Source organism: Oncorhynchus kisutch, unplaced genomic scaffold (assembly GCF_002021735.2).
Source record: "Oncorhynchus kisutch isolate 150728-3 unplaced genomic scaffold, Okis_V2 Okis04b-Okis11a_hom, whole genome shotgun sequence".
NCBI lineage: Eukaryota > Metazoa > Chordata > Actinopteri > Salmoniformes > Salmonidae > Oncorhynchus > Oncorhynchus kisutch.
The window spans coordinates 11,633,359-11,657,288 of NW_022261981.1; the positions used below are offsets into that span (position 1 = coordinate 11,633,359).

The window sequence follows — 23,930 nt, forward strand, 5'->3', positions numbered from 1 at the left end:
ATAATGCAGACAACATTCTATAATGCAGACAACATTCTATAATGCAGACAACATTCTATAATGCAGACAACATTCTATAATGCAGACAACATTCTATAATGCAGACAACATTCTATAATGCAGACAACATTCTATAATGCAGACAACATTCTATAATGCAGACAACATTCTATAATGCAGACAACATTCTATAATGCAGACAACATTCTATAACGCAGACAACATTCTATAGTGCCGACAATATTCTATAGTGCCGACAATATTCTATAGTGCCGACATTCTATAATGCCATCAAAGTTCTAGAAGGTTAACAAGGTTCTGGAATGCAAATCTTCTAGAAGGTTAACAATGTTCTAGAATATTAACATGAATAACAGCTGTTATAATAGGTTGGGACTTAAGACAGGAAGGAAATGAAGACACTCTTACAGTCCATATACTGGAACTACAACTTACTTTTATTGTAGGTTGATTATAATACACTCATGTTGACATTGGTTATAGAATCACCAGGCAATATAATGATGATCATTACTAATAATAGAATGTGACATTGTGTTCCAAAGCTGTTATGTATACAGTGTTGGTCTGGCTCCTCAGTGACAGCTTGGGTACAGGCTGCTCTGCTCCCCTCCTCTCCTCTCCTGACAGAGTGAGGCTGAGTGACAGCTTGGGTACAGGCTGCTCTGCTCCCCTCCCCTCCTGACAGAGTGAGGCTGAGTGACAGCTTGGGTACAGGCTGCTCTGCTCCCCTCCCCTCCTCTCCTGACAGAGTGAGGCTGAGTGACAGCTTGGGTACAGGCTGCTCTGCTCCCCTCCCCTCCTCTCCTGACAGAGTGAGGCTGAGTGGTTGTTGCCAAACCTTTCTCTCCCTCTGATGTTTACACTTTCATAACAGCAACATATCCTTCTATATAATAGTGTTGTACTGAACTCTAATCAGTTGAATAACTTGTTCTACATGACGGGTTCAGCTGATGGTGCTCCACTCAAAAGCATAAACCCATGATTACAATAGCATTATTAATAGGTGAAACAAACATTACATCTGAATTTGATTCATATAGTATTATTGACAGGTATGTGAAACAAACATTTCTGCTCTCTTGCCAACTCCTTATGGAATTGTCAACCCAAACATATTAGCAGGAACAGACTGGCACTCAGGCTCGTCTCAGTATGAGGATTGAAACAGTACATATTGTCTGCATTAACCTTTAGACCAACAGTCCAGACCCTAGGATATACACTGGGCACTTCAAAGGAAAACTAGAATAAAGCAATTAAGTCAAATAATTTATTCAACAACATTCCCTTTAAATAAGAAAAAGAAGATGAAGGATGATGAGCAGCCAGATCAAAGACCTTTGACAGCAGGAACCAAGAGAACCAGCCACTTGGTTATAAAGAAGATGAAGGATGATGAGCAGCCAGATCAAAGACCTTTGACAGCAGGAACCAAGAGAACCAGCCACTTGGTTATAAAGAAGATGAAGGATGATGAGCAGCTAGATCAAAGACCTTTGACAGCAGGAACCAAGAGAACCAGCCACTTGGTTTCTATAGTAAATATCACCAACAAATAAATAATCACATGGTATATATATTAAAATATGATAAACTGACTAGTTATGGCTTTGGTTAACTAAAGAAAGCCTACTATACAGCTGATGAATAAAAACACATTGATTTCAAGTATAGAGTTTCCCCTTTACCATCACCAGGTGGGTAAAGGAACAGGTGTTTCAGAATACAGAGAAACACGTCCAGCTGGGTTCAACATACCGACCTGGGGATCGATTCAATCAGGAGCTCTGTTTATCCCTGGAGCTGTATCGGTATCCCAGTGAGCACAAGACGTACTTTCAACGTTGTTGTTGTTGATATGCTGCATGAAGCACCGTCTATGAACAGGTCCTGTGTTTAATCAGGTTCAGAGTTATTTTTGCATAATTTATGATTCAGACTTAGATCCAGGGCTGGTGTCGGTGGCTGCAGCTAACATCAACAATCACAATTTACATCCATAATGTTACCTGTCTAACAGAAAGCACATACCACACTACGTTGACAGGTTGAACAATGTAGCTAGAATACTTCATTTTTATAGGTGCACTGGTGCTCCTAAATTCAAATTCCAGGTTGCACAGCAAAATATTTAGGCGCAAAATGTAAGTAAAATGTACCCTCTGTAGAGCCCTGCCATGTGGAGGTTATTCATGTGGACCCAAGCGAAGAGGGTAGGGCCAGACAGTGTATCATCAAGAGGGTAGGGCCAGACAGTGTATCATCAAGAGGGTAGGGCCAGACAGTGTATCATCAAGAGGGTAGGGCCAGACAGTGTATCATCAAGAGGGTAGGGCCAGACAGTGTATCATCAAGAGGGTAGGGCCAGACAGTGTATCACCAAGAGAAGAGGGTTGGACCTGACAGTGTATCACCAAGAGAAGAGGGTTGGACCTGACAGTGTATCACCAAGAGAAGAGGGTTGGACCTGACAGTGTATCATCAAGAGGGTAGGGCCTGAAAGTGTATCAAGAGGGTAGGGCCTGACAGTTCATCAATAGAAGAGGGTAGGCCCAGACAGTGTATCATCAAGAGGGTTGGACCTGACAGTGTATCATCAAGAGAAGAGGGTTGGACCTGACAGTGTATCATCAAGAGAAGAGGGTAGGGCCAGACAGTGTGTCATCGAAAGAAGAGGGTAGGGCCTGACAGTGTATCATCAAGAGGGTAGGGCCAGACAGTGTATCATCAAGAGAAGAGGGTAGGACCAGACAGTGTATTGACAATAGAATAGGGTAGGACCTGACAGTGCATCAAGAGAAGAGGGTAGGGCCTGAAAGTTCATCAAGAGAAGAGGGTGGGGCCTGACAGTGCATCAAGAGAAGAGGGTAGGACCTGACAGTGCATCAAGAGAAGAGGGTAGGGCCTGAAAGTTCATCAAGAGAAGAGGGTGGGGCCTGACAGTTCATCAATAGAAGAGGGTAGGCCCAGACAGTGTATCAAGAGAAGAGGGTAGGGCCTGACAGTGTATCATCAAGAGGGTAGGGCCTGACAGTGTATCATCAAGAGGGTAGGGCCAGACAGAGTATCATCAAGAGAAGAGGGTAGGACCAGACAGTGTATTGACATTAGAAGAGGGTAGGGCCTGAAAGTTCATCAAGAGAAGAGGGTGGGGCCTGACAGTTCATCAAGAGAAGAGGGTAGGACCTGACAGTTCATCAAGAGAAGAGGGTGGCACATGACAGTGCATCGTCAGATAGTTATTTCCTGTTTTGATGCTCAGATGATCTAGCAGTAAAACATTGGTACAGCGTGTGTTGTTGGGACCTCTTTGCGGGGTGCAGGGTTAGAAGCTGGAGCACGGGGCAGGAGGCAGATTCCCTGGGCGGTTTGGGGCTAGGCAGACCCTTCTCAGACTTCTCAGGCCACGGCAGGGGAGGTGCTCCAGAAGCACCAACGTCGTCTGCTGTGGTGTTTGTTGAGAACCACGTCCTCTTTCTCCCTCTCCTTCCTCACCCGCTGGTAGTGGTCCTCCTCCTTCAGGTACCACACTGGGGGCCAGCGGTGCTTCTCAAAATATTCCTGGTTCTCTGGGAGGGAAACACAACACCGACAGACCATCAGACAACATGTAGTGTAGCTACCACAGACTGGGCAGTACAGAACACAGGTGGCAAACTCATTCCATAGAAGGTTTTCACTCTTCCCTTGGACTTGATTGATCCATTAAGGTCACTGATTAGTTAGGCAGTCCAATCACCTTGTTTTCTAGGTCTTCATTAAACACAAATGGAAAGGAAATAACAAAAAGCAGCAGACATTATCAAGAGAAGAGGGTATCTGACAGGAAACACATGAATAGAAGTCCAAAACCAAACTGTTCAGTGTTCACCGTTCATTGATTGTGATTGGTTGTGTGCTGATCAGAACCAGCGGACAAATAACTCACCTGCAGATTTGGCCTTGATCTCTTTGCGATAGTTGGCACAGACATTGTTGTAGTGAGTGCAGATGTGATGTAAGCACCAAGCTGCTAACTGGTTAGCATTATGGAACTGGAAGAAAAACAAAACGAAGGGAAATACATTGAAACCTGCAGAACAATCATCCTATATTTAAACTGTAGAACAATCATCCTATATTTAAACTGTAGAACAATCCTCCTATATTTAAACTGTAGAACAATCATCCTATATTTAAACTGCAGAACAATCATCCTATATTTAAACTGCAGAACAATCATCCTATATTTAAAACTGCAGAACAATCATCCTATATTTAAACTGCAGAACAATCATCCTATATTTAAACTGCAGAACAATCATCCTATATTTAAACTGCAGAACAATCATCCTATATTTAAACTGCAGAACAATCATCCTATATTTAAACTGTAGAACAATCATCCTATATTTAAACTGCAGAACAATCATCCTATATTTAAAACTGCAGAACAATCATCCTATATTTAAACTGTAGAACAATCATCCTATATTTAAACTGCAGAACAATCATCCTATATTTAAAACCTGCAGAACAATCATCCTATATTTAAAACCTGCAGAACAATCATCCTAGGTGAGTACCTCTCTGTCTATATCCTGTTCTAGTAAACCAACCTGAGCCAGTTCCAGACAGGTGAGTACCTCTCTGTCTATATCCTGTTCTAGTAAACCAACCTGAGCCAGTTCCAGACAGGTGAGTCCCTCTCTGTCTATATCCTGTTCTAGTAAACCAACCTGAGCCAGTTCCAGACAGGTGAGTCCCTCTCTGTCTATATCCTGTTCTAGTAAACCAACCTGAGCCAGTTCCAGACAGGTGAGTACTTTGAAGTCAATATCCTGTTCTAGTAAACCAACCTGAGCCAGTTCCAGACAGGTGAGTCCCTCTGTCTATATCCTGTTCTAGTAAACCATCCTGAGTCAGTTCCAGACAGGTGAGTACCTCTCTGTCTATATCCTGTTCTAGTAAACCAACCTGAGCCAGTTCCAGACAGGTGAGTACTTTGAAGTCAATATCCTGTTCTAGTAAACCAACCTGAGCCAGTTCCAGACAGGTGAGTCCCTCTCTGTCTATATCCTGTTCTAGTAAACCATCCTGAGTCAGTTCCAGACAGGTGAGTACCTCTCTGTCTATATCCTGTTCTAGTAAACCAACCTGAGCCAGTTCCAGACAGGTGAGTACTTTGCCGTTTATATCCTGTTCTAGTAAACCAACCTGAGCCAGTTCCAGATAGGTGAGTACTTCGCCGTCTATATCCTGTCCATCTTTGGAGGCTTTCACCAGCTCACTCACAGCATAGTGTTCTGTGGAGCAGACAGAGAACCTCTTCAGACAACCTTTATAATAAACTACACAGAGTTTCAGAACCAGAGTTGAAAGCAATATTCTATAGACGATGCTTCACGGTCACAAGGCACCCAAGAAAAACAATACAGAAAGGGTTAAAAAGGGTTCACTCCAGCAGTATGCAATCCCAGCTACCGCAGCACTGTAGTTACAGTTTTAATACTGTAGTAATACTGTAACTACAATGACACAGGTACAAATACACTATGAATCTCAATACTCTCCGGGGCCAGAGGACGTCTCCGGAGCCAGAGGACGTCTCCGGAGCCAGAGGACGTCTCCAGGGCAGAGGACGTCTCCAACATGGCATCCTAGTCCCTTTTGAGCAGAGCCTGTCTAGGGCACTATAAAGGGAATAGGGTCATTCTGGACACAACCTCCCCTTGTGCCTTGTCAACAGTAGGGCACTACAGAGGGAATAGGGTACTATTGTGGACACATCCTCCCCCTTGTGCCTTGTTCAACAGTAGGGCACTATAAAGGGAATAGGGTACTATTGTGGACACATCAAGAGCTGTGCTGCACTTGTTTCATTTTTTTCTCCTCTACCATTGACTTCTCGTGTTGTTGAGGTTTCCAATCCTTTTGGTATGTTGTTGTTGTTTCCATTCCGTTTGGTATGTTGTTGTTGTTGATGTTTCCATTCCGTTGTTTGTTGTTGTTGTTGTTTCCATTCCGTTGTTTGTTGTTGTTGTTGTTTCCATTCCGTTTGGTTTGTTGTTGTTGATGTTGATGTTTCCATTCCGTTTGGTTTGTTGTTGATGTTTCCATTCCGTTTGGTTTGTTGTTGTTGTTGTTTCCATTCCGTTTGGTTTGATGTTTCCATTCCATTTGGTTTGTTGTTGATATTTCCATTCTGTTTGGTATGTTGTTGTTGATGTTGTTTCCATTCCGTTTGGTTTGTTGTTGTTGTTGTTTCCATTCTGTTTGGTTTGTTGTTGTTTCCATTCTGTTTGGTATGTTGTTGATGTTGTTTGGTTTGTTGTTGTTGTTTCCATTCCGTTTGGTTTGTTGATGTTTCCATTCCATTTGGTTTGTTGTTGATATTTCCATTCTGTTTGGTATGTTGTTGTTGATGTTGTTTCCATTCCGTTTGGTTTGGTTTGTTGTTGATGTTTCCATTCCGTTTGGTATGTTGTTGTTGATGTTTCCATTCCGTTTGGTATGTTGTTGTTGATGTTTCCATTCCGTTTGGTTTATTGTTGTTGATGTTTCCATTCCGTTTGGTTTGTTGTTGTTGATGTTTCCATTCCGTTTGGTTTGTTGTTGTTGTTGTTGTTTCCATTCTGTTTGGTTTGTTGTTGTTGTTGTCGTTTCCATTCTGTTTGGTTTGTTGTTGTTGTTGTTGTTTCCATTCTGTTTGGTTTGTTGTTGTTGTTGTTTCCATTCGGTTTGGTTTATTGTTGTTGTTGTTGTTTCCATTCTGTTTGGTTTGTTGTTGTTGTTGTTTCCATTCCGTTTGGTTTGTTGTTGTTGTTGTTTCCATTCTGTTTGGTTTGTTGTTGTTGTTGTTTCCATTCTGTTTGGTTTGTTGTTGTTGTTGTTTCCATTCCGTTTGGTTTGTTGTTGTTGTTGTTTCCATTCTGCTTGGTTTGTTGTTGTTTCCATTCTGTTTGGTATGTTGTTGATGTTTGTTTGGTTTGTTGTTGTTGTTGTTTCCATTCTATTTGGTTTGTTGTTGTTGTTGTTTCCATTCCGTTTGGTTTGTTGATGTTTCCATTCCATTTGGTTTGTTGTTGATATTTCCATTCTGTTTGGTATGTTGTTGTTGATGTTGTTTCCATTCCGTTTGGTTTGGTTTGTTGTTGATGTTTCCATTCCGTTTGGTATGTTGTTGTTGATGTTGTTTCCATTCCGTTTGGTATGTTGTTGTTGATGTTGTTTCCATTCCGTTTGGTTTATTGTTGTTGATGTTTCCATTCCGTTTGGTTTGTTGTTGTTGATGTTTCCATTCTGTTTGGTTTGTTGTTGTTGTTTCCATTCCGTTTGGTTTGTTGTTGTTGTTGTTGTTTCCATTCCGTTTGGTTTGTTGTTGTTGTTGTTTCCATTCTGTTTGGTTTGTTGTTGTTGTTGTTTCCATTCTGTTTGGTTTGTTGTTGTTGTTGTTTCCATTCTGTTTAGTTTGTTGTTGTTGTTGTTGTTTCCATTCCGTTTGGTTTGTTGTTGTTGTTTCCATTCTGCTTGGTTTGTAGTTGTTGTTTCCATTCTGTTTGGTATGTTGTTGATGTTTGTTTGGTTTGTTGTTGTTGTTGTTTCCATTCTGTTTGGTTTGTTGTTGTTGTTGTTTCCATTCTGTTTGGTTTGTAGTTGTTGTTGTTTCCATTCCGTTTGGTTTGTTGTTGTTATTGTTTCCATTCTGTTTGGTTTGTTGTTGTTTCCATTCTGTTTGGTATGTTGATGTTTGTTTGGTTTGTTGTTGTTGTTGTTGTTTCCATTCTGTTTGGTATGTTGTTGATGTTGTTTCCATTGTTTGGTTTGTTGTTGTTTCCATTCTGTTTGGTATGTTGTTGTTGTTGTTTCCATTCTGTTTGGTATGTTGTTGTTGTTGTTTCCATTCTGTTTGGTATGTTGTTGTTGTTGTTTCCATTCTGTTTGGTATGTTGTTGTTGTTTCCATTCTGTTTGGTATGTTGTTGATGTTGTTGTTGATGTTTCCATTCTGTTTGGTTTGTTGTTGATGTTTCCATTCGGTTTGGTATGTTGTTGTTGTTGTTTCCATTCTGTTTGGTATGTTGATGTTGTTTCCATTGCTTGGTTTGTTGTTGTTTCCATTGTTTGGTTTGTTGTTGTTGTTTCCATTCTGTTTGGTATGTTGTTGTTGATGTTTCCATTCTGTTTGGTATGTTGTTGTTTCCATTCTGTTTGGTATGTTGTTGTTTCCATTCTGTTTGGTATGTTGTTGTTTCCATTCTGTTTGGTATGTTGTTGTTGTTGTTTCCATTCTGTTTGGTATGTTGTTGTTGTTGTTTCCATTCTGTTTGGTATGTTGTTGTTGTTGTTTCCATTCTGTTTGGTATGTTGTTGTTGTTTCCATTCTGTTTGGTATGTTGTTGTTGTTTCCATTCTGTTTGGTATGTTGTTGTTGTTTCCATTCCGTTTGGTATGTTGTTGTTGTTTCCATTCCGTTTGGTATGTTGTTGTTTCCATTCCGTTTGGTTTGTTGTTGTTGTTGTTTCCATTCCGTTTGGTATGTTGTTGTTGTTGTTTCCATTCTGTTTGGTATGTTGTTGTTGTTGTTTCCATTCTGTTTGGTATGTTGTTGTTGTTGTTTCCATTCTGTTTGGTATGTTGTTGTTGTTGTTTCCATTCTGTTTGGTATGTTGTTGTTGTTGTTGTTTCCATTCTGTTTGGTATGTTGTTGATGTTGTTTCCATTCTGTTTGGTTTGTTGTTGTTGTTTCCATTCTGTTTGGTATGTTGTTGTTGTTGTTTCCATTCTGTTTGGTATGTTGTTGTTGATGTTTCCATTCTGTTTGGTATGTTGTTGTTGATGTTTCCATTCTGTTTGGTATGTTGTTGTTGATGTTTCCATTCTGTTTGGTATGTTGTTGTTTCCATTCTGTTTGGTATGTTGTTGTTGTTGTTTCCATTCTGTTTGGTATGTTGTTGATGTTGTTTCCATTCCGTTTGGTTTGTTGTTGTTTCCATTCTGTTTGGTATGTTGTTGTTGTTGTTTCCATTCTGTTTGGTATGTTGTTGTTTCCATTCTGTTTGGTATGTTGTTGTTGTTTCCATTCTGTTTGGTATGTTGTTGTTTCCATTCTGTTTGGTATGTTGTTGTTGTTGTTTCCATTCTGTTTGGTATGTTGTTGTTGTTTCCATTCTGTTTGGTATGTTGTTGTTGTTGTTTCCATTCCGTTTGGTTTGTTGTTGTTGTTGTTTCCATTCCGTTTGGTTTGTTGTTGTTGTTTCCATTCTGTTTGGTTTGTTGTTGTTTCCATTCTGTTTGGTATGTTGTTGATGTTTGTTTGGTATGTTGTTGTTGTTGTTTCCATTCTGTTTGGTATGTTGTTGATGTTGTTTCCATTCTTTTTGGTATGTTGTTGTTGATGTTTCCATTCTGTTTGGTATGTTGTTGTTGATGTTTCCAATCTGTTTGGTATGTTGTTGTAGATGTTTCCATTCTGTTTGGTATGTTGTTGTTGTTGTTTCCATTCTGTTTGGTATGTTGTTGTTGTTGTTTCCATTCTGTTTGGTATGTTGTTGTTGTTGTTTCCATTCTGTTTGGTATGTTGTTGATGTTGTTGTTTCCATTCTGTTTGGTATGTTGTTGATGTTGTTGATGTTTCCATTCTGTTTGGTTTGTTGTTGTTGTTTCCATTCTGTTTGGTATGTTGTTGTTGTTGTTTCCATTCTGTTTGGTATGTTGTTGATGTTGTTTCCATTGCTTGGTTTGTTGTTGTTTCCATTGTTTGGTTTGTTGTTGTTGTTTCCATTCTGTTTGGTATGTTGTTGTTGATGTTTCCATTCTGTTTGGTATGTTGTTGTTGATGTTTCCATTCTGTTTGGTATGTTGTTGTTGATGTTTCCATTCTGTTTGGTATGTTGTTGTTGATGTTTCCATTCTGTTTGGTATGTTGTTGTTGATGTTTCCATTCTGTTTGGTATGTTGTTGTTTCCATTCTGTTTGGTATGTTGTTGTTTCCATTCTGTTTGGTATGTTGTTGTTGTTGTTTCCATTCTGTTTGGTATGTTGTTGTTGTTTCCATTCTGTTTGGTTTGTTGTTGTTGTTGTTTCCATTCCGTTTGGTTTGTTGTTGTTGTTGTTTCCATTCCGTTTGGGTTGTTGTTGTTGTTTCCATTCTGTTTGTTGTTGTTGTTTCCATTCTGTTTGGTTTGTTGTTGTTTCCATTCTGTTTGGTATGTTGTTGATGTTGTTTCCATTCCGTTTGGTTTGTTGTTGTTTCCATTCTGTTTGGTATGTTGTTGTTGTTGTTTCCATTCTGTTTGGTATGTTGTTGTTTCCATTCTGTTTGGTATGTTGTTGTTTCCATTCTGTTTGGTATGTTGTTGATGTTGTTGATGTTTCCATTCTGTTTGGTTTGTTGTTGATGTTTCCATTCTGTTTGGTATGTTGTTGTTGTTGTTTCCATTCTGTTTGGTATGTTGTTGATGTTGTTTCCATTGCTTGGTTTGTTGTTGTTTCCATTGTTTGGTTTGTTGTCGTTGTTTCCATTCTGTTTGGTATGTTGTTGTTGATGTTTCCATTCTGTTTGGTATGTTGTTGTAGATGTTTCCATTCCGTTTGGTATGTTGTTGTTGTTGTTTCCATTCCGTTTGGTTTGTTGTTGTTGTTGTTTCCATTCCGTTTGGTTTGTTGTTGTTGTTGTTTCCATTCCGTTTGGTTTGTTGTTGTTGTTGTTTCCATTCCGTTTGGTTTGTTGTTGTTGTTGTTTCCATTCTGTTTGGTATGTTGTTGTTGTTGTTGTTTCCATTCTGTTTGGTATGTTGTTGTTGTTGTTTCCATTCTGTTTGGTATGTTGTTGTTGTTTCCATTCTGTTTGGTATGTTGTTGTTGTTTCCATTCTGTTTGGTATGTTGTTGTTGTTTCCATTCTGTTTGGTATGTTGTTGTTGATGTTTCCATTCTGTTTGGTATGTTGTTGTTGTTGTTTCCATTCTGTTTGGTATGTTGTTGTTTCCATTCTGTTTGGTATGTTGTTGTTTCCATTCTGTTTGGTATGTTGTTGATGTTGTTGATGTTTCCATTCCGTTTGGTTTGTTGTTGTTGTTGTTTCCATTCCGTTTGGTTTGTTGTTGTTGTTGTTTCCATTCTGTTTGGTATGTTGTTGTTGTTGTTGTTTCCATTCTGTTTGGTATGTTGTTGTTGTTGTTTCCATTCTGTTTGGTATGTTGTTGTTGTTTCCATTCTGTTTGGTATGTTGTTGTTGTTTCCATTCTGTTTGGTATGTTGTTGTTGATGTTTCCATTCTGTTTGGTATGTTGTTGTTGATGTTTCCATTCTGTTTGGTATGTTGTTGTTGTTGTTTCCATTCTGTTTGGTATGTTGTTGTTTCCATTCTGTTTGGTATGTTGTTGATGTTGTTGTTGTTTCCATTCTGTTTGGTTTGTTGTTGATGTTTCCATTCTGTTTGGTATGTTGTTGTTGTTGTTTCCATTCTGTTTGGTATGTTGTTGTAGATGTTTCCATTCTGTTTGGTATGTTGTTGTTTCCATTCTGTTTGGTATGTTGTTGTTGTTGTTTCCATTCCGTTTGGTTTGTTGTTGTTGTTGTTTCCATTCCGTTTGGTTTGTTGTTGTTGTTGTTTCCATTCCGTTTGGTTTGTTGTTGTTGTTGTTTCCATTCTGTTTGGTATGTTGTTGTTGTTGTTGTTTCCATTCTGTTTGGTATGTTGTTGTTGTTGTTGTTTCCATTCTGTTTGGTATGTTGTTGTTGTTTCCATTCTGTTTGGTATGTTGTTGTTGTTTCCATTCTGTTTGGTATGTTGTTGTTGTTTCCATTCTGTTTGGTATGTTGTTGTTGTTTCCATTCTGTTTGGTATGTTGTTGTTGTTTCCATTCTGTTTGGTATGTTGTTGTTGTTTCCATTCTGTTTGGTATGTTGTTGTTGTTTCCATTCTGTTTGGTATGTTGTTGTTGTTTCCATTCTGTTTGGTATGTTGTTGTTGTTTCCATTCTGTTTGGTATGTTGTTGTTGTTTCCATTCTGTTTGGTATGTTGTTGTTGTTTCCATTCTGTTTGGTATGTTGTTGTTGTTTCCATTCTGTTTGGTATGTTGTTGTTGTTTCCATTCTGTTTGGTATGTTGTTGTTGTTTCCATTCTGTTTGGTATGTTGTTGTTGTTTCCATTCTGTTTGGTATGTTGTTGTTGTTTCCATTCTGTTTGGTATGTTGTTGTTTCCATTCTGTTTGGTATGTTGTTGATGTTTCCATTCCGTTTGGTTTGTTGTATATTCTGTTTCAATGTTTCAAAAGAAGCAGAGGAATCATCTTGTACATACAGTAAAATGCCTGATTTAATAACCTTCAAAATAAAATCATTTTGAAACAGAAATGGCTGCCAGCAGAACAGTTACAGTCACTCACCCTCAAGACAACATGAAAACAGTTCAACCAGTTTTGCTAGAGAAAGTAAAATGGTCAACGTTCAAAATGTCAGAATGATCAGCTCAACTCTCCTCCTCAGCCAGTGTGTCCCGATCGACCCCGCTCCTCAGCCAGTGTGTCCCGATCGACCCCGCTCCTCAGCCAGTGTGTCCCGATCGACCCCGCTCCTCAGCCAGTGTGTCCCGATCGACCCCGCTCCTCAGCCAGTGTGTCCCGATCGACCCCGCTCCTCAGCCAGTGTGTCCCGATCGACCCCGCTCCTCAGCCAGTGTGTCCCGATCGACCCCGCTCCTCAGCCAGTGTGTCCCGATCGACCCCGCTCCTCAGCCAGTGTGTCCCGATCGACCCCGCTCCTCAGCCAGTGTGTCCCGATCGACCCCGCTCCTCAGCCAGTGTGTCCCGATCGACCCCGCTCCTCAGCCAGTGTGTCCCGATCGACCCCGCTCCTCAGCAAGTGTGTCCCGTTCGACCCCGCTCCTCAGCCAGTGTGTCCCGATCGACCCCGCTCCTCAGCCAGTGTGTCCCGATCGACCCCGCTCCTCAGCCAGTGTCCCCTGATCTACCCCGCTCCTCAGCCAGTGTCCCCTGATCTACCCCGCTCCTCAGCCAGTGTCCCCTGATCGACCCCGCTCCTCAGCCAGTGTCCCCTGATCGACCCCGCTCCTCAGCCAGTGTCCCCTGATCGACCCCGCTCCTCAGCCAGTGTCCCCTGATCGACCCCGCTCCTCAGCCAGTGTCCCCTGATCGACCCCGCTCCTCAGCCAGTGTCCCCTGATCGACCCCGCTCCTCAGCCAGTGTCCCCTGATCGACCCCGCTCCTCAGCCAGTGTGTGCTGATCGACCCCGCTCCTCAGCCAGTGTCCCCTGATCGACCCCGCTCCTCAGCCAGTGTCCCCTGATCGACCCCGCTCCTCAGCCAGTGTCCCCTGATCGACCCCGCTCCTCAGCCAGTGTCCCCTGATCGACCCCGCTCCTCAGCCAGTGTGTGCTGATCGACCCCGCTCCTCAGCCAGTGTCCCCTGATCGACCCCGCTCCTCAGCCAGTGTGTCCTGATCGACCCCGCTCCTCAGCCAGTGTGTCCTGATCGACCCCGCTCCTCAGCCAGTGTGTCCTGATCGACCCCGCTCCTCAGCCAGTGTGTCCTGATCGACCCCGCTCCTCAGCCAGTGGATTTCGAACAAACAATCTGTCAACACTATGAATTTATGAATGACCCAGAATGCACTGAGGAGCATTCACACATTGGAGTCAATTTAGGAACACCCCCTTAGAGAGTTGGGACATTGGAGTTCTGCAGCGATGTTATCTCCCCATTGACATTACATGGGGATATTGAATGCTATGTAACTGAAGGTCTAGAACTAGAACAATATTCTACAGTCTAAAAGCCCAAATCTCAAAACAGATGGCTCTGGGCAGAGCAGACTGCTGATGGATCAAGCACCTGTGAGGGCGGTCAGTCTGGGGAGACAGTCTGTTAGCCAGGGTTAGTACCAGTCAGAGAAGTCAGTCTGGGGAGACAGTCTGTTAGCCAGGGTTAGTACCTGTCAGAGCAGTCAGTCTGGGGAGACAGAGTCTGTTAGCCAGGGCCGTCAACTCCATAGGGTCCAGCTCTGCCATGGGACAAAGCTGATTGGTGTAGAGATACTCCAGAACAGCCTGCATACACACCCTGCTGGTGCCTGGGAACGAGACCTAAACACACAGATACACACGCAGGCAGACACAGACACACACAGGAAAGAACAGAGACAAATCATTTGACAACATCTAAATGTCCTGTTTCAATGTCAGTAAAAACCAACATTAGAGACTACAGAGGCCCTGTGAAGACTAGCAGCAGACTACAGAGGCTCTGTAAAAACTAGGACACCGGGTAGTAGCTTGCTACCACACTAAAATAAAGATGTCCCCATGGTTATAAAGAGAGAGGTAGTGTTAGACTGTTAGCCTGCTGGTCTGCCTGCCTGAGAACAGTGAAACATAACAGGACTCTGTGTTCAGAGAGAGGTAGTGTTAGCCTGCTGGTTTGCCTGTTAGCCTGCTGGTCTGCCTGTTAGCCTGCCTGCTGGTCTGCCTGTTAGCCTGCTGGTCTGCCTGTTAGCCTGCTGGTCTGCCTGTCTGCCTGCTGGTCTGCCTGTCTGCCTGCTGGTCTGCCTGTCTGCCTGCTGGTCTGCCTGTCTGCCTGCTGGTCTGCCTGTCTGCCTGCTGGTCTGCCTGTCTGCCTGCTGGTCTGCCTGTCTGCCTGCTGGTCTGCCTGTAAGCAGTGAAACAGAACAGGACTCTGTTCAGAGAGAGGTAGTGTTAGCCTGCTGGTCTGCCTGTTAGCCTGCTGGTCTCCCTGTTAGCCTGCCTGCCTGAGAGCAGTGAAACAGAACAGGACTGTGTTCAGAGAGAGGTAGTGTTAGCCTGCTGGTCTGCCTGTTAGCCTGCTGGTCTGCCTGTTAGCCTGCTGGTCTGCCTGTTAGCCTGCTGGTCTGCCTGCCTGAGAGCAGTGAAACAGAACAGGACTCTGTGTTCAGACAGTGTCCTTGTCCTAACGGCTATTTAAAGATCTCTGAATGACGTCTATTTTTACTCGTTACTCTGATGAACCTGTCATGTCACTGTTCCTACTGCTACCTGGGGTTTAATAAATGAACTGGAGATAACATCCCATATTCCCATATGGATCCTGGTCAACATCCCATATGGATCCTGGTAAACATCCCATATTCCCATATGGTTCCTGGTCAACATCCCATATGGATCCTGGTCAACATTCCATATGGATCCTGGTCAACATCCCATATGGATCCTGGTCAACATCCCATATGGATCCTGGTCAACATCCCATATTCCCATATGGATCCTGGTCAACATCCCATATTCCCTTATGGATCCTGGTCAACATCCCATATTCCCTATGGATCCTGGTCAACATCCCATATTCCCTATGGAGCCTGGTCAACATCCCATATTCCCTATGGATCCTGGTCAACATCCCATATTCCCTATGGATCCTGGTCAACATCCCATATTCCCTATGGATCCTGGTCAACTGGACACAACATCCCATATTCCCTATGGATCCTGGTCAACATCCCATATGGATCCTGGTCAACATCCCATATTCCCATATGGATCCTGGTCAACATCCCATATTCCCATATGGATCCTGGTCAACATCCCATATGGATCCTGGTCAACATCCCATATTCCCTTATGGATCCTGGTCAACATCCCATATTCCCTTATGGATCCTGGTCAACATCCCATATTCCCTTATGGATCCTGGTCAACATCCCATATTCCCTTATGGATCCTGGTCAACATCCCATATTCCCTATGGATCCTGGTCAACATCCCATATTCCCTATGGATCCTGGTCAACATCCCATATTCCCTATGGATCCTGGTCAACATCCCATATTCCCTATGGATCCTGGTCAACATCCCATATTCCCTATGGATCCTGGTCAACATCCCATATTCCCTATGGATCCTGGTCAACATCCCATATTCCCTATGGATCCTGGTCAACATCCCATATTCCCTATGGATCCTGGTCAACATCCCATATTCCCTATGGATCCTGGTCAACATCCCATATTCCCTATGGATCCTGGTCAACATCCCATATTCCCTATGGATCCTGGTCAACATCCCATATTCCCTATGGATCCTGGTCAACATCCCATATTCCCTATGGATCCTGGTCAACTGGAGACAACATCCCATATTCCCTATGGATCCTGGTCAACTGGAGACAACATCCCATATTCCCTATGGATCCTGGTCAACTGGAGACAACATCCCATATTCCCTATGGATCCTGGTCAACTGGAGACAACATCCCATTCCCTATATTCCCTATGGATCCTGGTAATCCCTATGGATCCTGGTCAGGTGTGTGCCTTTCCAAATCATGTCCAATCAATTGAATTCACCACAGGTGGACTCCAATCAAGTTGAAGAAACATCAAGGATGATCAATGGAAACAGGATGCACCTGAGCTCAATTTAGAGTTTCATAGCAAAGGGTCTGAATACTTATGTAAATATGGTATTTCTATATTTAATTTTGTATAAAAGTGCAATAAAATAAAATATGTATTTTCTCTTTGTCATTATAGGGTATTGTATGTGGAGTGATGACTTCGTCAATGTACTTAATGAAGCCAGTGGCTGATGTGTTGAACTCCTCACTGGTACTTCCTGTTTGCTTGTAAATAAAATACCCTGCTCAAAAGTAGTTTACTACATAGGGAATAGGGTCCCATTTGGGACGAAGATTACCCTAACCCAGACTGTGCTGTAGACAAGTTAACTATCCATGAAGGATCCTCCGAACACAGCACCCTAACCCCAACACTAGATATTACTCTGGGTTGTCGACTCACCTCGTTGTTAGCACTCTCCATGAAGGATCCTCCGAACACAGCACCCTAACCCCAACACTAGATATTACTCTGTTGTCGACTCACCTCGTTGTTAGCACTCTCCATGAAGGATCCTCCGAACACAGCACCCTAACCCCAACACTAGATATTACTCTGTTGTCGACTCACCTCGTTGTTAGCACTCTCCATGAAGGATCCTCCGAACAAAGCACCCTAACCCCAACACTAGATATTACTCTGTGTTGTCGACTCACCTCGTTGTTAGCACTCTCCATGAAGGATCCTCCGAACACAGCAGCCATCCAATCACAGGAGGAGATGAGCAGAGGTCTGTGAGCATTGATGGTTCCATCCTCCAACCTGAAGGTGACATCTGAGATAGAGACATTATAAAAACATCCTGAAGGTGACGTCTGAGACAGAGACATTACAACAACAACCTGAAGGTGATGTCTGAGACAGAGAGACATTATAACAACCTGAAGGTGATGTGTGAGACAGAGACATTATAACAACCTGAAGGTGATGTCTGAGACAGAGAGACATTATAACAACCTGAAGGTGATGTCTGAGACAGAGAGACATTATAACAACCTGAAGGTGATGTCTGAGACAGAGAGACATTATAACAACCTGAAGGTGATGTGTGAGACAGAGACATTATAACAACCTGAAGGTGATGTGTGCCCCAGAGAAACACATTAAACAGAACACATCACCCCCATCCAAAGTTCCAAACACATGATCACTTCCTAGTCAAAAGCAACAGAAAACACTTTGATCTACGATGCAGCATGGTTTACCTGTGAAGGTGTTCTTGTTGAGACACTCCTTGATGCGGTTGGATTTCCTGACGTGGAAGGCCTTGGTGATCTCCTGGTTCATGAAGCCTTCATGGTTCATGATGTTCTCCACCATCATCCTCAGGTCAAACACCTCCAGGACCTCTGCGATCTGGGCGATCTTCATCAGATCCCGCTCCTCTTCATCCAGCTCCCCAGTGTAGAGGAACCTCAACACGGCACTGAACGGACCCAGCTGGATGGAGTAGTCCATCTTCACCACCGTCATGTGAGCCGGGGAGCCCGTCACAGGGTTGGTCACACTCTCCTTGTGGATGCTGTAGAAGGCCTTGCTCCAGGAGGCCAAGGACAGCTTGGTGCGCCGGTGCTTACCAGAGAAGCTCATCATCTTCAGGGTGCCGTCACTCTTAGAGGCCCGGAGGGAGCAGGGGGAGAGGTTGGGGAGCACAGCCACGTCCTCCTCTGTGTCCAGACTAAGGGTCCTGAGGAGAGAGTCCCGGGCATGCCGCTCCGTCACCACCAGGCACTGGGACTCGTCACTGAAGTCCATCTGGAAACAATCACATTTATAACAGGGTTTTTTATGTCACAAAGTGCTCTACAGAAACGCAACCGGAAACCACAGAGAGCAAGCAATACTGAGGCAGAAGCACAGTGGCTAGGAATAAAAACCTAGAAGGAAGGAAACCGAGAGAGGAACCTAGAGAGGAACCTAGAGAGGAACCTAGAGAGGAACCTAGAGAGGAACCTAGAGAGGAACCTAGAGAGGAACCAGGCAGAGAGACACTACCTGGAACAGGTCATAAAACTTGGAGGAGGAGGTAGAGAGGTAGATCTTGTGGGCGAAGAGGTGGATGTGGTCCTGGAGGATGAACATGACGTCAGCACAAAGAGGACTGTCCAATAGGAGGCCAGGACCCTCCCCGTTGTTGATGACACACTCTGGAATCTTGATGAGAGGGGGCGGTGCTTTGGGTGGCAGGAAGGGCGCCTGGAGGAGGGGCTTCTGGACCTTCCGGAGGTGGGACTTCCAGAACTGCAGGTGTCGACGGGAGATGAGCGCGGCTCGAATGGCATTGTCGAAGATGTCCTTGATACCAAACTGGTCGAACACACTGGTCTCATAGTAGGAGATGCCCAGCTCCTTGGCCACCTCCCGGCCACTCTCTGGAGGAAGGATGTCTCCGGGCTTTATCGGCCTGGTGGGGAGGAAATAAGAGCTATTCTCAATACGGAAGAATACAAAGTCATTATTTATGAAATGTATGTAAACGAGTTTGCTTAATTTAATAAAATGTCAGTAGTTACTGCACAGAGTTTCAACTAACACAAATGTATAGATTTCGTCAACCAAAACCAGCTACATGATGACATAACGCTGATTCTATACCTGGCTAGTGGCCTCCTGGCCCTGTTGACGGCCACATGGTGACATAATGCTGATTCTATACCTGGCTAGTGGCCTCCTGGCCCTGTTGACGGCCTCCAGATCAGCGTAACGCAGGTCCAGCTGACAACCCACCAGGATGACAGGCGTCCTGGGACAAAAGTGCTTGATCTCCATGTGCCACATGGTCTTGACGTGATGCAGAGAGTTGGGGTTGGCGATGGAGAAACACAGCACAACCACGTCTGACCTGGAGAGAACAGACAGGAGCCAGAAAGACACCAGATAATCAGAGCCAGAAAGACACACAGAAAGCTACTGTTTACAGGCCTCCTGGGCCGTATGCAGGGTCACTAACTGAGTTCCCTGAATTCCTATCGGACCTTGTTGTCAGGGCAGATAATATTCTAGTTTTTGGTGACTTTAATTTTCACATGGAAAAGTCCACGGACCCACTCCAAAAGGCTTTCGGAGCCATCATCGACTCAGTGGGTTTTGTCCAACATGTCTCAAGACTTACTCACTGCCACAGTCAAACTCTGGATCTAGTTTTGTCCCGTGGAATAAATGTTGTGAATCTTAATGTTTTTCCTCATAATTGTGGACGATCGGACCACCATTTTATTACATTTGCAACAAATAATCTGCTCAGACCCCAACCAAGGATCATCAAAAGCCATGCTATAAATTCTCATACAACCCAAATATTCCTAAATTCCCTTCCAGACTCCCTCCACCTACACAAGGACGTCGGAGTACAATTATCGGTTAACCACCTAACCTAAATTGAACCATGTCTCTGACAAGACAACAGCTGCAGTACTACACCAAACACAACACCACTCTGACAACAGCTACAGTACTACACCAAACACAACACCACTCTGACAACAGCTACAGTACTACACCAAACACAACACCACTCTGACAAGACAACAGCTACAGTACTACACCAAACACAACACCACTCTGACAAGACAACAGCACTACACCAAACACAACACCACTCTGACAAGACAACAGCACTACACCAAACACAACACCACTCTGACAAGACAACAGCTACAGTACTACACCAAACACAACACCAAACACAACACCACTCTGACAACAGCTACAGTACTACACCAGATCATTAACAGTCAGACTGGATCACAGTGTATTGTCATGGCCAGGATCACAGTGTATTGTCATGGCCAGGATCACAGTGTATTGTCATGGCCAGGATCACAGTGTATTGTCATGGCCAGGATCACAGTGTATTGTCATGGCCAGGATCACAGTGTATTGTCATGGCCAGGATCACAGTGTATTGTCATGGCCAGGATCACAGTGTATTGTCATGGCCAGGATCACAGTGTATTGTCATGGCCAGGATCACAGTGTATTGTCATGGCCAGGATCAGTGTATTGTCATGGCCAGGATCAGTGTATTGTCATGGCCAAGATCATAGTGTATTGTCATGGCCAGGATCACAGTGTATTGTCATGGCCAGGATCACAGTGTATTGTCATGGCCAAGGCCATAGTGTATTGTCATGGCCAGGATCAGTGTATTGTCATGGCCAAGGCCATAGTGTATTGTCATGGCCAGGATCACAGTGTATTGTCATGGCTAGGATCACAGTGTATTGTCATGGCCAGGATCACAGTGTATTGTCATGGCCAGGATCACAGTGTATTGTCATGGCCAAGGATCACAGTGTATTGTCATGGCCAAGGATCACAGTGTATTGTCATGGCCAAGGATCACAGTGTATTGTCATGGCCTGGATCACAGTGTATTGTCATGGCCAAGGATCACAGTGTATTGTCATGGCCAAGGCCATAGTGTATTGTCATGGCCAGGATCACAGTGTATTGTCATGGCCAAGGCCATAGTGTATTGTCATGGCCAGGATCACAGTGTATTGTCATGGCCAAGGCCATAGTGTATTGTCATGGCCAGGATCACAGTGCATTGTAATGGCCAAGGCCATAGTGTATTGTCATGGCCTGGATCACAGTGCATTGTAATGGCCAAGGCCATAGTGTATTGTCATGGTCAAGGCCATAGTGCATTGTCATGGCCAAAGTGTATTGTCATGGCCAGGATCACAGTGTATTGTCATGGCCAAGGCCATAGTGTATTGTCATGGCCAAGGCCATAGTGTATTGTCATGGCCAGGATCACAGTGTATTGTCATGGCCAAGGCCATAGTGTATTGTCATGGTCAAGGCCATAGTGCATTGTCATGGCCAAAGTGTATTGTCATGGCCAGGATCACAGTGTATTGTCATGGCCAGGATCACAGTGTATTGTCATGGCCAGGATCAGTGTATTGTCATGGCCAAGGCCATAGTGTATTGTCATGGCCAAGGCCATAGTGTATTGTCATGGCCAAGGTACAGTGATTTAAGACAGGGCAAATAAGTGCTAACCAAGTCCCCTCTCACGCAAACCTGGGCTCAGGTGCCAAAGCAGAACTTATAATGGGGTCTAGAACCAGTTAGAGTCAGAAATCAATGTGTCAGGTGTTCAGCAGTTATAACAGAGGTAATAATGAATGATTAGAGGGGTGTGGGTTTAAACTGCCTACTAGGTAAACAGACAGACCGACCTCATGTCTCGCCGACATCAACAGATGTTAGAGGATGATGGTGGCAGCTTGACAACGATCAATCCACCAATCAATGAAAGCTCATCGGAGGCACCAGTTCCATTAAGACCGTCTGAGGCATCATTTAAGAATAACACAGTCGGATACTAAGATCGAGAGAAAACTAATTTACAGGAAGTCTAAAATCAGCTGAATATTTTAGTGTCCAGAGGGCCAGAGCCGGGAACCCAGGTCGCTGGCATTGGGCCAATAGGGTTAACCCACTCGGTGGGAATTGTAACATGGCTCATTAGACAGGATCACTACACTATGCATGCAGCCATCAGTCCATGCCAAATATATCAGGAATAACGTCTATTATGCTACACTGTAAATGACTACACCAAACCAGACCCTAGCAGGGTAGTAGATACTACCTAACCAAGCAGAGTAGCAGACACTACCTAACCAAGCAGAGTAGCAGACACTACCTAACCAAGCAGAGTAGCAGACACTACCTAACCAAGCAGAGTAGCAGACACTACCTAACCTAGCAGAGTAGCAGACACTACCTAACCTAGCAGAGTAGCAGATACTACCTAACCTAGCAGACACTACCTAACCTAGCAGACACTACCTAACCTAGCAGATACTACCTAACCTAGCAGATACTACCTAACCTAGCAGATACTACCTAACCTAGCAGATACTACCTAACCTAGCAGATACTACCTAACCTAGCAGATACTACCTAACCTAGCAGATACTACCTAACCTAGCAGATACTACCTAACCTAGCAGATACTACCTAACCTAGCAGATACTACCTAACCTAGCAGATACTACCTAACCTAGCAGATACTACCTAACCTAGCAGATACTACCTAACCTAGCAGATACTACCTAACCTAGCAGATACTACCTAACCTAGCAGATACTACCTAACCTAGCAGATACTACCTAACCTAGCAGATACTACCTAACCTAGCAGATACTACCTAACCTAGCAGATACTACCTAACCTAGCAGATACTACCTAACCTAGCAGATACTACCTAACCTAGCAGATACTACCTAACCTAGCAGATACTACCTAACCTAGCAGATACTACCTAACCTAGCTTACCCACACCTACCCATCAATCCATCCTTACCCATCCCATCCTTACCCATCCCATCCGTACACATCCCATCCGTACACATCCCATCCGTACACATCCCATCCGTACACATCCCATCCTTACACATCCCATCCTTACACATCCCATCCTTACACATCCCATCCGTACACATCCCATCCGTACCCATCCCATCCGTACCCATCCCATCCGTACCCATCCCATCCGTACCCATCCCATCCGTACCCATCCCATCCGTACCCATCCCATCCTTACCCATCCCATCCTTACCCATCCCATCCTTACCCATCCCATCCTTACCCATCCCATCCTTACCCATCCCATCCTTACTCATCCCATCCTTACTCATCCCATCCGTACACATCCTTACCCATCCCATCCTTACCCATCCATCCCATCCTTTACCCATCCATCCCATCCTTTACCCATCCATCCCATCCTTTACCCATCCATCCCATCCTTTACCCATCCATCCCCATCCCTACCCATCCTTACCCATCCATCCCATCCCTACCCATCCATCCATCCATCCTTACCCATCCCATCCTTACCCATCCCATCCTTACCCATCCCATCCTTACCCATCCCATCCCTACCCATCCCATCCCATCCCTACCCACCCTTACCCATCCCATCCCTACCCACCCTTACCCATCCCATCCCTACCCAATCCACCCCTACTCATCCTTAGCCATTCCAGAAAAATACACCTCAGCATGCCAGCCTCAGCATGCCAGCCTCAGCATGCCAGCCTCAGCATGCCAGCCTCAGCATGCCAGCCTCAGCATGCCAGCCTCAGCATGCCAGCCACAGCATCCCAGCCCCAGGTGTCAGTCTTACCTTCCGTATGCGAAGCGTCTGTCTTTATGATGATCGCCAAAGGTGTCCCACAGCCTGAGAGACACACTGACCTCATCTACCACATCCCTGGAGCGCTCCAACACCTACAGCGGGTCACACAGAGACATATATTAGAAAACATACAGATTTTTAAACTAGATTAATTTAAAATACTGTACATAGAATGCAGGTGGGGGTGAGTGATGACAAGTGGGGGGTGAGTGATGACAGGCTGGGGGGTGAGTGATGACAGGCTGGGGGGTGAGTGATGACAGGCTGGGGGGTGAGTGATGACAGGCTGGGGGGTGAGTGATGACAGGCTGGGGGGTGAGTGATGACAGGCTGGGGGGTGAGTGATGACAGGCTGGGGGGTGAGTGA

At 44.2% G+C, this 23,930-nt stretch overlaps 1 protein-coding gene across 4 annotated transcripts in view; it reads right to left on the reverse strand.

The window, feature by feature from the left end:
* Positions 1-437: 437 nt before the first annotated feature.
* Positions 438-23,930, reverse strand: part of LOC109878547 (rho-related BTB domain-containing protein 1) — a 28,663-nt gene continuing 5,170 nt past the window's right edge. For all 4 annotated transcript variants that reach the window (XM_031813150.1, XM_031813151.1, XM_031813152.1 and 1 more), the window contains 9 exons: positions 23,552-23,655; positions 19,058-19,243; positions 18,397-18,805; positions 17,607-18,156; positions 17,058-17,176; positions 13,966-14,116; positions 5,224-5,312; positions 3,956-4,061; positions 438-3,596 (listed from right to left, as the gene is read on the reverse strand). In XM_031813150.1, coding sequence (XP_031669010.1) covers positions 3,427-3,596; positions 3,956-4,061; positions 5,224-5,312; positions 13,966-14,116; positions 17,058-17,176; positions 17,607-18,156; positions 18,397-18,805; positions 19,058-19,243; positions 23,552-23,655 — 1,884 coding nt within the window. In that variant the 3' untranslated portion in view covers positions 438-3,426. The remainder of the gene's footprint in view (positions 3,597-3,955; positions 4,062-5,223; positions 5,313-13,965; positions 14,117-17,057; positions 17,177-17,606; positions 18,157-18,396; positions 18,806-19,057; positions 19,244-23,551; positions 23,656-23,930) is intronic.